The sequence below is a fragment of the Muscardinus avellanarius genome (genome assembly GCF_963383645.1).
Source record: "Muscardinus avellanarius genome assembly, chromosome: 16".
In the NCBI taxonomy this organism is placed as follows: domain Eukaryota; kingdom Metazoa; phylum Chordata; class Mammalia; order Rodentia; family Gliridae; genus Muscardinus; species Muscardinus avellanarius.
The window spans coordinates 55259621-55272743 of NC_137802.1; the positions used below are offsets into that span (position 1 = coordinate 55259621).

Sequence of the window (13123 nt, forward strand, 5' to 3'; positions counted from 1 at the left end):
AAAAATAAAAAAAAATTTCTTTGCCCCAGCATCTGTAACATTAAAATCATTTTTGAAGAATCAACAAGCACCTCTAGGGAACCCTAATGTTCCATAAGGAACCCAATTTGAAAACCATTGCAATAGGATAAATTCCTGGAGGTGGAACTGCTGGAGCAAATGACGTGGATGTCTAAAAGCTTCTTTACATAGTAGCGAGGTCCCCAAAGTGAATGTTCTAAAAGGACCAGCCCCAGGGGCAAGCATGTATCACACCTCTGCATTAGATCTACAGTCGTCCCATTGGTCAGATCTTAGTCACGTGGCCACGCCCAGAATCCTTGTGGGAGAGATGCTGCCACGGTGTGGGTCACCAGGTGTGGTGGTGCATGCCTATAATCCCAGTACTTGGGAGATGGAGACAGGATAATCCCTTCTGCAACTTAGATTCTGTTTCAAAATTAAAAAATATAGAATAGGGCTGGGGGTGTAACTCAGAGATAGAATGCCCCTGGGTTCAATCCCCAGTACGACCCCCTCAAAAAAAGGTGTGAGTCCTTGGAGTCAAGTTCTTGGGGTGGTCATCTAACAGTCTCTCAGGGCTCCTTTGCACACCCAGCCTTGTACTAATCACTAAGACCAAGCAGAAGAGATACCAAGCCACAATCGATCCTGTGTCCCCTTCTGTCTGGGAGAGGGGGCGATGAGTGGCAGCTCCCACTGTAACTGGTTGGAATGGGGAAGAGCAATTCCTCCAGAGAAAGCAGATGGGGTTTAACAAGAAGCGCCCACCTCCTCCAGACAAGACTTAGTTAAAGTCTGAATGCAACAGCGTAGCCAGAGCCGGTCCCACCAGGCCTGCTTGGGGCAGGCTTAGTCCCCAGGCAATTAGCCATCTTGACCTAGGAGTGTGAGGTTGCTTCCAGCCCTGGTAGACCCTGACACAGGAGATAGGAATCACCAGGACACACCCCGCCCTTCACCCTGCGGAACCTGTCCAGGGTCCTTGAGTGTGTGAGAGGCGGGAAGGGCTTCCCACGCGGCTCGCTCGCCAGGGAGACAGCGGAGCTTCCTCTCCTGTGTTCAGCTGGCTGGCGGCAAGCCTCCCCTCCTGGCGCCCGCCAAGGCTGCTGTGCTGTCTTCCTCTGCCCACACTTCCTCCCTGGCTTGTCAGTACCAACTTTCTCTGTTTCTGCCCCTCTCCGGATGGAGCTCTTTGTGGGCAGGGACTATCCTGCACACCATTGTATCCCAGCCTGTAGCCCGGCTTGCATACAGTTGATGGGTCTCTCTCCAGCCCTTACCCCTCTTCTAAGTCCCAGTCCATGCTTCCATTATCTGCCTGAATCTGTCACATGCACAGCCCACGGGCATTCTCTACTCCACCCGGAGCCCCTCGGCTCCAGCCCAGCCCCCACTCCTGTGCCCGCCTCTCCCAGTGCAAGGGGGAGGTCGGCTCCAGAATCTCCCCAGCTTCCTTCCTCTCACTGTCTCGCGGACCCCATTGTCTTTGCCTTCTTTCTTTCCTTCCCTCCTTCCTTCCTTCCTTCCTTCCTTCCTTCCTTCCTTCCTTCCTTCTTTCCTTTCTCATTTGTGTTACTGAAGACAAAAACAGAGGCATTCTACTTATGAGCTACACCCCAGCCCTTTTTACTTATTTTTTGTTTTGAAATAGGATCTAGCTAGATTCCTGAGGCTGTACCTGTGATCCTCCTGTCTTAGCTTCTCTAGTATTGAGATTACAGGTGTGCAAGTGTGTGTGTGTGTGTGTGTGTGTGTGTGTGTGTGTGTGTTACTGGAGATTGAACCCAGGGACATTCTACCCCCAAGTTATACTCTTAGCTCTATTTTTAAAATTATTTTTTAAATTTAGAAACAAAATTAATTGCAGAGGGCCTTGCTAAGTTCTGAGGCTGGTGGCGAACCTGTGATCCTCCTGTCTCAGCCTCAGAAACACTGGGATTACAAGTACCTTCCACCATGTCTGGCTCTTTTTTTTTTTTTTAATGAAGGTGAAGTTCACATAACATAATACTAACCTTTTAATTTATTTATTAACTTTGGATGCTAGAGATTGAACCCAGAGGCATTCTACCTCAAGCCCTTTTTACTTTTCAATTTTTTAAAGCAGGGTCCCACGAAGTTGCGGAAAGCCTAAGTAGCTGAGGTTGGCCGCGAGCCCGTGATCCTGTCTCAGCCTCCCAAGTACTGGGATTACAAGCGTGCGCAGCCACGTTCATTAACCATTTTAAGGTGAACAAGTTAGCGGAACTAGTATGCTCACGATGTTGTACAACTATGCCTTCCTCTAAGACGTTTCGTCATTCCAAAAGGAGGCAGCCTGTGAAGCAGACGTTCTCCAGTTTGCCTCTCTCGCAGCCCCTGGCACCCACAAGCCTGCATTCTGTCTCTGTGGCTTCACCTGTTCTGAAGTTTCTACACATGGAATCGTGCAGTACGTGACTTCTGTGTGTGGCTTCTGGTGTTTTCAGGGTTCACCCATTCGGTGGCATCGGTCGGTTCTTCGTTCCTTCCTATGAATAACACCCTGTTATATGGATAAATGACATTTTGCTTATCCACCCTTCCACTGAAGGCCCTGCGGGCTGTTTCCACCTTCTGACCACTGTGAGGAGTGCTGCTCTGACCAGGTGTGGACAGATGTGGGTCGGGTACCAGTTTTCAGTTCTTTGGGATGCACCACTAAGAGGGGGGATTATTTATCCATGACCTTTTGCCTCATCAATCGAAGTAGCCTCCAAGCTCTAGCCTCCTTGATCGGTCCTCCTCAGGACTTCATGGCTGACCACGTTCCTTTCTTTTTCCAAAGTATTTTTTTCTCTCCTCCTCTTGTGAAATCTATACATGTTCACGGTTGAACTTTTGAAAAATGTAGGAAAGAGCTCCTTTTGTTTTAAATCTGGGGCAATGTAGACATCAGACTGATTATGGGCCTCTCCCACCCCCGCCAATTTGGAGGAAGCCGAGGCGGCCTGGCGGCCTACTCTCTTTCACTCTCTCTGGTTCTCTCCCTCGCGGCCTCGCACCTCCGAGCCCCTGCACACGCCGTTCCTCTGTGGCCTGCCCTTCTTGTCTGATCTGTCCTGCTTACCTTTTCCAATTCAGCTCTCCCTGCACTGCTTCCCTATATGACACACATATTTAAAAGTAGTGGGATTAAGCCCGGAGCAGTGGCCCATGCTTGTAATCCCAGTACTTGGAGGCTAAGACAAGGAGGATCGCAGGTTCGATGACAGCCGCAACAAGTAGTGAGACTCTCATCCACCCAGCAAGGCCTTGTTTTAAAATAAAAACAGGCCAGACGTGGTGGTGCACGCTTGTAATTCCAGCACTTGGGAGGTTGAGACAAGAGAATCATAGGTTCGAGGCTAGCCTCAGCTACCGAGTGAGGCCTCCGCAACTTAGTGAGACCATTTCAAAATAAATAATAAAAAAAAAATAGGGCTGGGGGTGTAACTCAAAGGTAGGATGCCCCTGGATTCCATCCCCAGTGCCACAAAATATAAAAATAAAGAAATAAAAATAGAATAGGGCTGGTCGTGTTGCCCAGACATAGAATGTGCCTGAGTTCAATCTTCAGTACAACAAAAAGAGAGAAAGAGAGAAAGAAAAGTGACCGCCATGTCCAGTCCAAGTTCTGCTGCCTAGCCATTGTATTTGTTCCTTACTGTCTCTATAATGAAATACCCGAGACAAGTAAAGAAGTGTATTTAGCTCATAGTTTTGAAGGTTCAAAGTTCAAGATGAGGCGTCCCACTGTCCAGCCTCTAGGGAGGATGGCGGGTGGCATCCTGTCATGGTGGAGTGCTGGAAGAGCGAGTGGACCCAAAGAGAGGCAGGAGGTAGAAAGAGAGGGGAGGGCCGGGCCAGCACTACTGCTGCGTCACAAAAGAACCACCCCGTGTCCTCTGAGGGCCCCCCAGGGCCCAGGGAGCCCCCACTAGGCCTCAGCTCTTAAAGGTTCCACCACTTGCGGGCACTACCACCCTGCGACCACACCTTTGACACGTGGACCCCTGGGGAACCTCAAGCCATGCTCAAACCACAGCAACCATAAAGCAGTGCGGACGTCGCCTCCCTCTCCTCTGCAGTCTCAGTTTCTCCCCGTGCTGTGGGAAGCAAACGGGGGACAATGGGCTCACCGCCGCGGCTGCCGGAGCCTGTCCCTGGGGGTCCGTCTTGCCACATTCCCGTCGTGGCATGAGGCTGCTGCACAAACGGGCAACCCAGAAGGAGCATCCTCTTCCTCTTTCCTTCCTCCAGCCTTGCTCTTTCTCCTCGGGAAGCCAGATGCTTTGGAGTTTAATTACACGCTGCCGTTGGAAGCACAGAATGTCAGAGCAGGAAAGGAAAGACCGTGTTATAAATAATAGCTCCCACCATTTACTGAGCACTTATTCTGCGCCAGGCCTGCTTCCAGCCCTTACCTCAGTTAACCTACCCGACAATTGTAGGAGACAGCTGCCATCGCCATCCCTGTTCTATAGGGAAGACAACTGAGGCTTAGGGAGGTCATGGGGAATCTCCCAAGCTGTGCTGAAGGGAGCATTAGAATATAGAATATCAGTTGGTGCTAGAGGAAAAAAAAAAAAGAAAAAAGGTCCCATTGACCATGCTACACACTGCATCTCCCATAGACATTTACTAAGCACACCAGGAGCTGAAGTCCGGCAGCAAAGAAACCTATTCAGGTCAGTGTCTCTTCTGTTTCAGACCTCCCGGAACTACTGATCCAGAGAGCATGGTTTGGGGAATGGAAATAGTGACCAGCCTCCTCATTTGACAGATGGGTTAACGAGATCCAGGCAGAGATTTAGGAGCAGAGCAGGCACGGGGTCTGGGTCCCAGGCTTATCCATGCACAGAGTAGGGGAAGAAAGACTCTGGCCAATTGATAAGTTTATGTAAATAAAATTTCTTTGGGGGTTTTCTGATCAAGCTCCCTTGATGAATGGAGGAGCCACTCAAAGCCCACAGAGAACCAGGCGTGGTGGCGCACGCCTTTATTCAGCACTTGGGGAGGCTGAGACAGGAGGATGGCGGTTTGTGGACAGCCTCAGCTACTTAGTGAGGCCCTCTGCAACTCAGTGAGACCTGTTTCAAAATAAAGAATAAAAAAGTAGGGCTGGGGGGTATAGCTTAGAGGTAGAATGTCCCTGGGTTCCATCCCTAGTACCGAAAAAAAAAGCCCAGAGAGGATGGTTGACTTGTCCAGGGTCACAGAACCAGCTAGAAACAGAGGCAGCAATAGAGTCCAGATCTCTGAAATCCAAATGACCTCTAAAACATAAATCGGACAGGTGGCAGGAGGTTGGGGTATGAAGTTCCAGGGCACCTGTGACACCCTTCTCTGCTCTCAGCTGTCTCTTACCCTGCACTGTCCCTTTCACTGCTGCAGAGAGCCCCTCCCCCAGGCGCTCCTTCTGCTGCTTGGGGTAGAGCCTGGGGGCCTCCGCCTGCCTGCCACCCCCTTGCAGGATAGAGAGCAGGAGGCATCCTGCAGGGGCAATCTCACTGGGGGCAAAGGCTGAGCAGGGCAACTTGTGCTTATTATAATTCTCTACCAGATGCAATAAAATGCCATTAACTTCCCCTCTGCCAATCTGAAACGTGAGACCATTTGGAGAGGAACTGGGCAGAAGGCAACCTTTGCCTGTTCCAGGAAGAGTTGCCAGCGAAATGAATAGTGTAAACAGGATCCTAGAGGGGGAGCTGTTGGAAACCACTTCACAAAACAAAATCTGTTCCAGGGCTCTAGGCATCTCAGTTACACTGTCATGTGATGACCATCTATTTGCAATTCTCTAAGTAGGGGAGGAAGTTACAGTCAAATATGCAAATAACGTCATCCTTACCTCTTTATTAAAATGGTGCATGCAAAGAGTGCTCTATTAACCTTGTTTAAAATGTGAACAATTTAAAATGTCTGCTTTTGAGCCAGGTGCAGCAGGATCTCACCAGGAATCCCAGCTACACTGAAGGCTAAGGTAGAAAAATTGCAGGTTTGAGGCCAACCTGGGCGACTTAGTAAGACCCTGCTTCAAAATAAAAACCAAGGCCGGGCGTGGTGGCGCACGCTTGTAATCCCAGCCTTCGGGAGGCGGAAACCGGAGGATCGTGGTTCGTGGACAGCCTCAGCTACTTAATGAGGCCCTTTGCAACTCAGTGAGACCCTGTTCCAAAAAATAAAAAGACTAAAAAATAGGACTGGGGGTATAGCTTGGAGGTAGAATGCCCCCCCGGGTTCCATCCCTAGCATTGCAAATTAAATAAATTAATTAAATAAAAAATAAAAAGGCCTACCTGAATGAGGTGCTGGCTTCAATCCCTAGGACCATGAAAAATTTGTACTTGGGAGACTGAGACAGGAGGATTGTAGGTTTGAGGAGAGCCTCGGCAACTTAGTGAGACCCTGTTCTAAACAAATAAATAAACAGAGCTAGGGATATAGCTCAGAAGTAGAATGCTATTGGGTTTAATATCCAGCACCCCTCCCCTATGCCCCCCCCCAAAAAAACCCTGTGGATGTAGACAATTTAGTTCCCATAGGTCCATCTAGCCAATGGTACTAATTGGGAAGGCTTATTTCCCTCCAAGTCTGAGGAAGAGGACTACCTACTGACCCCGATGGCCTAGGCGTGCCAGAGGGACAGCTGTGGGGACGCCAGGGCATGTGGTCTCCGGTGGCAACTCCTGAGAGCCAGACTGCCCAGATGGCCTTTCCAGAGCTTGGGGATACAGACAGCCGCTGAGGTAGAGGGTAAAAATAGTCCCGTGTGGGTGGCAGCTGGGCCCAGAGGCACCTGATTTCTTTTTTCTTTTTTTCAGTACTGGAGATGGAAACCGGGGCATTCTGCCTCTGAGCTATACCCCAGACCTATTTTTTCTTATTCTTTATTTTGAAACAGGGTCTCACTAAGTTGCAGAGGGCCTCACTAAGTAGCTGAAGCTGTCCTCAAACCGTGATTCTCCTGTCCCAGACTCCCGAATTCTGGGATCGCAAGCGTGCGCTACCATGGCACCTGATTTCTTGTCACTAGAGAAGGGGCGGGAACCCAGTTGACAGACACCTCCTTAGAGTCCCAAGACCCTCCCTAGGCCTTGGGGCTTCCAGTCTTTCCATAATAATGAAGAAACCCCCCCCCCCCCACACACACACCATTAGAGAGTGTTTGGGCTTGGTTGTAAGATAGGAGGGTTTAAATCGTGGCTACGCCCTAATCAGCACTGTGACCTTAGGCAAGTTTTTCTCTGAGTCCCATTTTTTCTCACCTGTCAAATGGGGCAAAGGGTTTCTTTCCACGAGGCTTACGCCTTCAGCGAGGATTCGATTGCAGAGAGAGCTAACGGGCTCATTTTGCAGTCTCACTCTTCTGTTCCTCTCCCTTCCGCCGGTTGCCCACCTTCCAGCACATTCTTCCAGAGGGACTGTAAGTGAAGCATGCCTGTAATCTCAGTACTTGGGAAGCTGAGATGGGAGGATTACAGGTTTGAGGCCAGTCTCAGCACTTTTAGCAAGACCCTGTTTCAAAATTAAAAGAATAAAATAATTCCAGAGGGACTGTAAGTGAAGCATGCCTGTAATCTCAGTACTTGGGAAGCTGAGATGGGAGGATTACAGGTTTGAGGCCAGTCTCAGCACTTTAGCAAGACCCGGTTTCAAAATTAAAAGAATAAAATAAATAGGAAGGGGGGTGTAGCTTGGAGGTAGAATGCCTCTGAGTTCAACCCCCAGGAACCTCCAGTAGTGAGTCTGAGGCAAGACAGCTGGCCTGTCACCAGGGCACTCAAGCACCCCATGGGTGAGGAGGTCCAGTGACAAGGAACTGCGGCTCCTCTGGCCAGTGCTGAGCCACGCCCACCGCCACCAGCAGGCAGACCACTGTGGCCTGGACAACACCCTGGCCACAGCCTCAGGAGTCCCGGAGCCAGGGGCATCCCGGCTATAGATCCCGGGCCCTTGGAAACCGTGAGAGGCTAAATGTTTGCTCAGTTTGTGGAGACTGATGGAGCAATCGATCACTAAATGCACTTACCTGTCAGGGCTGTAAAAGAATTAAGAGTTAATATACATCAGGCTGCAACCAAACTTTGCTGGGACCAGTGGGACAGAAGGGACAGGCAGAAGCCGAAAGCCCTGGGCAGGGAGCCTGGCCAGGTCCAGGAGGGGCGGGATCCCAGACCTGACACGAAGGAGCCCAAGAGACTGAATCTACAAACAGTGGCCAGACTGTGTGTGAAAACAGAACGCTGACCAGGAACCTGCAACAAAAGCCCAGGACCGAAGCAACCAGCCCTCATCAGTAATGGACTATGTCCCAACTCTGTCCCTACTTCTGAAGTAGGATCAACTGGGAAAGTAATCATGTTCTCCTAACCAGTCTAGGGAGCCTGTCCTCTAGGGAGTCCCTACAGCCCCCATCGGGGTGCACCCAAAGCCGGGTGAAGTTTCGCACTGCTCTGCCTGCCTTTGCGTCTCTGTGAAATACAAGTGACAGAGGCGGAGTCGGTTGCTATAGCAAGCTCTGGATACTTTTGGGGTAATCGTCCTTCATTCCCCTAAGCCCCAGTTCCTCCCTCCCTCTCCTCCTCCTCCTCCTCCTCCTCCTCCTCCTCCTCCTCCTCCTCCTCCTCATTCTCTTCTCTCTCTCTCTCTCTCTCTCTCTCTCTCTCGTGTTTCAGCCTCCTAATTACAGGCGTGCGCCTCCACCCTGGCTAATAACTTATTTTTAATTAAAAAATCAAATGGGGGCAGAGTGGGAGGTGGAGGGAGGAGAAGAGGCAGAGAACATTTCTGCAAGCGACACCCTTCAACTCTCAGCACGAGGAGGGGCGAGGGGAGGGAAGCAGCCGGAAGGTCCTCTGCCGAGGCTGTGCGGGACAGAAGAGAGACCCACGGCCACTACCCAGCGGAGTTGGCCACGCCGGGGTCACGGCTCCTCTTCTGATGTCTAGGAAAAGCCTACCCCGGCTAAAAGAAAGAGCTGAGACCAGATTTAGGACAGGCTTCCAGAGGAACTTGGCGCGCTAAGGGCACCGAATCCTCGAACGGGCACGTTGGGAAGATTTTCTAGCCCACGACAGGAGTTGCTGCAGGAAAAGGTCGAATTTCGCGGGCCAGAGGAGGCGACCCAGCACCTCCCACCCTCGGGCCTCCGCCAGGGACTCGCGCTCTCCGCGCGGGGCGTGGCCTGGGTGGGCGTGGCCTGGACGGTCTCGGGGCGTGGCCTGGGCGGTCGGGGCGTGGCCTGGGCGTGTCCGGCTCGCCGGGCGGGCTCGGCTCCGGCTGGGCCACCGCTGCGCGCTCCCTCTCGGCTCCCGCACCGCCTGTTGCGCGCTCCTCCCGCCCGCCTCCCGCCCCGCGCCCAGGCCGGGGTCAGCGCGTGGGCGGCCTCCCGCCGGCCTCCCCTCCCGCGTCGGAGGCGCCGAGGCCCCGAGCGCGCCCGAGAGCCGCCCGTGCACCCCGGCGATGAACGCGACTTTCCTGAACCGCAGCGGCGTGGCCGAGGTGGGCGGCGTGGGCGGCGGCGCCGCGGCCGCGCTGGGGAACCGCAGCCACGGGCTGGGCGCCTGGCTGGACTGCTGCCCGGGGGGCGCGCCGCCCACCGCCAGCGACGGGGTCCCCGCGGGGCTGGCGCCCGACGAGCGCAGCCTGTGGGTGTCGCGCGTGGCGCAGATCGCCGTGGTCTGCGTGCTGTCGCTCACCGTGGTCTTCGGCGTCTTCTTCCTGGGCTGCAACCTGCTCATCAAGTCCGAGAGCATGATCAACTTTCTGGTGCAGGAGCGCCGGCCCTCCAAGGACGTGGGCGCCGCCATCCTGGGGCTGTACTGAGCGCCGCGGCTGCAGGACAGACGAGCCTCCCCGGGGGCGCCGGCGGCAGAGGACTCCCACGGCCCAGGGTCCTCAGCTGTGTTTTTTTAAAAAGAAGCTCGGGGCCGGTGGACGTGCGTGGGGAGCTGCGTGCGGCCGGGGTCGCCCGCGGGGGAGTCCTGGGGGTGCAGGTGGGGGCGACGCGGGGCAGGGCACGAGCGCGGTGGGGGGGGGTCGAGAACCGGAGCTTCCCTGAGCTTGTCGGCCTGCTTTCGCTTCTGGAAAGACATTTCGTAATAAAACAGCAGCCGTCGGGGCGTCCGGCAGCTCTCCACCTGTGCCTGCGGGGGTGTGTGGGAGAGGGTGGGCGTGCCGGGGGCGGGGGGGGGAGGCCGGCGGACTAGTGGCCAGCAGTGTCGGACCCGGCCAGAGCCGTTTTGTGGGTCGCTGGGGGGCGGGGGGGGGGGACGGCGGGTGTTAGTTCTGGGGCTCCCAAGCCGGGAAAGGAAAAAGGAACTGTTTTCTATGCCGACAGCGTAGGAGGCAGGTCCTTCCGTCTGGCCAGACAGTTGGTGCAATTAATTAAATCATTGGAAATTTGAGTCTCTTCTGTGAGACGGGGTGGTGGTGGTGGTGGTGGTGGTGGTGGTGGTGGGACGACGAATCAGTGAATGAATAAAGTCCACAAAAGGGGAAAACAGTAAAATTAATATATCGTGATAGTGAAAAAATAAAATTCAACTGGGCAGCCGGAGGAGTGGGAAAATTAAATCTAGCTTGGAAAGTAGTGATCACACCAAAAGCCCCACCTAAGGGCTCGTTTTGCTGCATGTTATACAGGGTAGGCGACTACACCGCGAAGGAGTCTCTTTGTGTCCTCCAGGAGGGTTAAAGTGGAGAAAATGGCCTCTGGTTGCCATGTCTCCCGGGGGTTGGAATTTACCATTATATGATGCCTCAGTGGCTGGAAACCCACGGCCTCCTGTAGGTGCCAACTGGATCCCATGGCTGCTACCTTCCCTTACAGCGAGGTTTCGCAGTAAGAACCTCGGGGCTTGCTGGCCAAGGAGAGGGGGCAGCTCTGCCATCTGCAAATGGCTGGTCTGGGTGACCTGAGAGGAGACCCGGCTTCGTGGCCTCTGCTTCCTCCTTAGCCCTGTGCCCATCACTCAGCCACCCCTGTACTTGGGAGGTTTTGGGGGGGCTCTAATGGATTTCGCCCACTCCTCTCGCTTTTGCAGTGAGTGGAAACGGAGGAGGAGGAGAGGGAAGATGGCCGAAGCCTTTCCTGGCTCTGTGAGGAGAGGTGTAGGGAAAACCTCTTCAGTTCCATAAGGGGAGAAGGTGACAGGGGGAGTATCTCAGCAGAATCATAGATGGCCACTGACTGGAGGATCTGGGGTCTTCCTGGCTCCTGGGCAATCTTCTGTGGTCAGAATCATCCACACGGCAGTAAGTCCATCCCCTTCTGCATCCTGCTGTTCCTCTCAGACCTGTGGGTTCTTTTGGTGGGACAGGCCGGACCGGTGAGGAGGGGACTAGACACTGCTTGTTAAGTGTCTCTGGGACAAGTCCGCAGTGTGGAGGGAGGGGTCTGGGATGGTTTGGTGTGACTAGCGGCTGGCCCAGCTGATCAGGGGAACACCTTTGATGATGCAGGCCACCTGGACACCTGGCTCCAGGTGGCACAGATGGCCCGGAGAATGCTGTTCAGACACCTGCAGGCTCTTGTAATGAACCCGAAGTGGGTTGCAAGAGGAACACGTCTTCTCTAGCCTGCCTGGCTGACTTAGGTGAACACCACCAGAATTTTCTCTAATAAAATGATCTGCTCCTTAGATGAACACTATCAGAATTTTTTAAATAAAATGATCTGCTTCTAAATAGGATGGGAGCCAAAAGGGGGCTTTTCAAGAGTTAAATTTCCCAAATTTACAGGCAAAGAAGAGCCTTGGGAAGATTTGCGGGGAAGGGGGATAGTGAAGACATGTCTGTGTACTAGCATGCATGTTTGACCCTCCATCCCATGTTATACAAGTGTGCACTTAGGCACACATGCACGCTCACACACATACACACACAAGCTCACGCTCCAAGAAGGAACAAGGTGCTGGGAAGGGTGGAGGGACCGTATCTGAAGCCCTCCTTGGTTCTGAGACCCTGAAGTCCTGCAGGATGTTAACTGAGCCACCTCATGTGAACTTCAGGCAGTGCCGGGAACTCTTGAGTCATGAGTGATGGATGCCAAAGAGGCACAGCATTCCCACGCTGGATGGGATTACTGAGCCTTGGGTGCCGGGAGGATGGAGAGCCTTGTCCAGCTCCCAACCCCTGGGGAGCAAGAGCTCTCCTAGGAGGCCTGTCCAGAACGCAGGGGCCAGATCGCACAAGGGGCTGATTCAGAGGAGAGAAGCCTAAGGTTTTAGTCTAAAATCTTGGCTGCTCAGCGTCCTAGCTCTGTGGCTTTGGAGAAGTAGCTCAACCTCTCAGAACCTCTGTTTCCTTATCTACAAAATAGGACCAGTTCCGATGACGTGTAAAGTAGCCGGCGCTTAATAGACACTCAAGATAATTATTATGAGCCAGGCGTGGTGGTGCATGCTTGTAATCTCCGCACTTGGGAGGCAGAGACAGGAGGATTGCGCAGGTTCGAAGCCAGCCTCTCTGGCTTAAGAGACCCTGTTTCCAAATTAAAAAAATATATAAAAAATAGGTGTCTGGGATTGTAGCCCGGAGGTAGCTTGGAGGTAGAATGCCCCTTAGTTCTATTCCCAGTGCCGCAAAAAATAAGATAATTATTATGATCATTGCTAATTGTGTGTGTGTGTGTGTTACTGAGGGTTAAACCCAGAAGTATTCTACCTCCAATCCACACCTCTGAGCCCTTATTATTTTTTTATTTTGAAACAGGGTCTCACTAGGTTGCCGAGAGTCTTGCTAGGTTACTGTGGCTGGTCTCAAACCTGCAATCCTCCTGTCTCAGTCTCCTGAGTGCTGGGATTACAGGCACGAACCACTGCACTTAGCAATTTGAGTATTTGTCTGAACTCTTTCTCAGTCAAATAGAATTGGTTCTCTGAAATGGGATCCCTGAACAGAAAATGGGAATTCATATTTGCAAAACATTTTTGGAGTTTTAAGCACTTTCATACACGGATGGAAATAACATGTCTAGTGCCTCATGTGCTAGGCACTGAGGTCCCACCCCTGCTAGGAAGGGTTCACTCTGACCCCCATTTCACAGGTGAGGAAACTGAGGCCCAAAGGGGCTGCCTGAGGTCACGCAGCTAGGGCCGTGGTCAGAGAGAGGAGC

At 52.8% G+C, this 13123-nt stretch overlaps 1 protein-coding gene across 1 annotated transcript; it reads left to right on the forward strand.

Moving 5' to 3' along the window:
* Positions 1–9468: 9468 nt before the first annotated feature.
* On the forward strand, positions 9469–9831 carry RPRML (reprimo like; the record flags this gene model as incomplete). The annotated part of the gene is made up of 1 exon (XM_080712161.1): positions 9469–9831. One exon carries the CDS (start codon positions 9469–9471, stop codon positions 9829–9831), a length of 363 nt encoding a protein of 120 aa, XP_080568287.1.
* Between the last annotated feature and the right edge of the window lie 3292 nt (positions 9832–13123).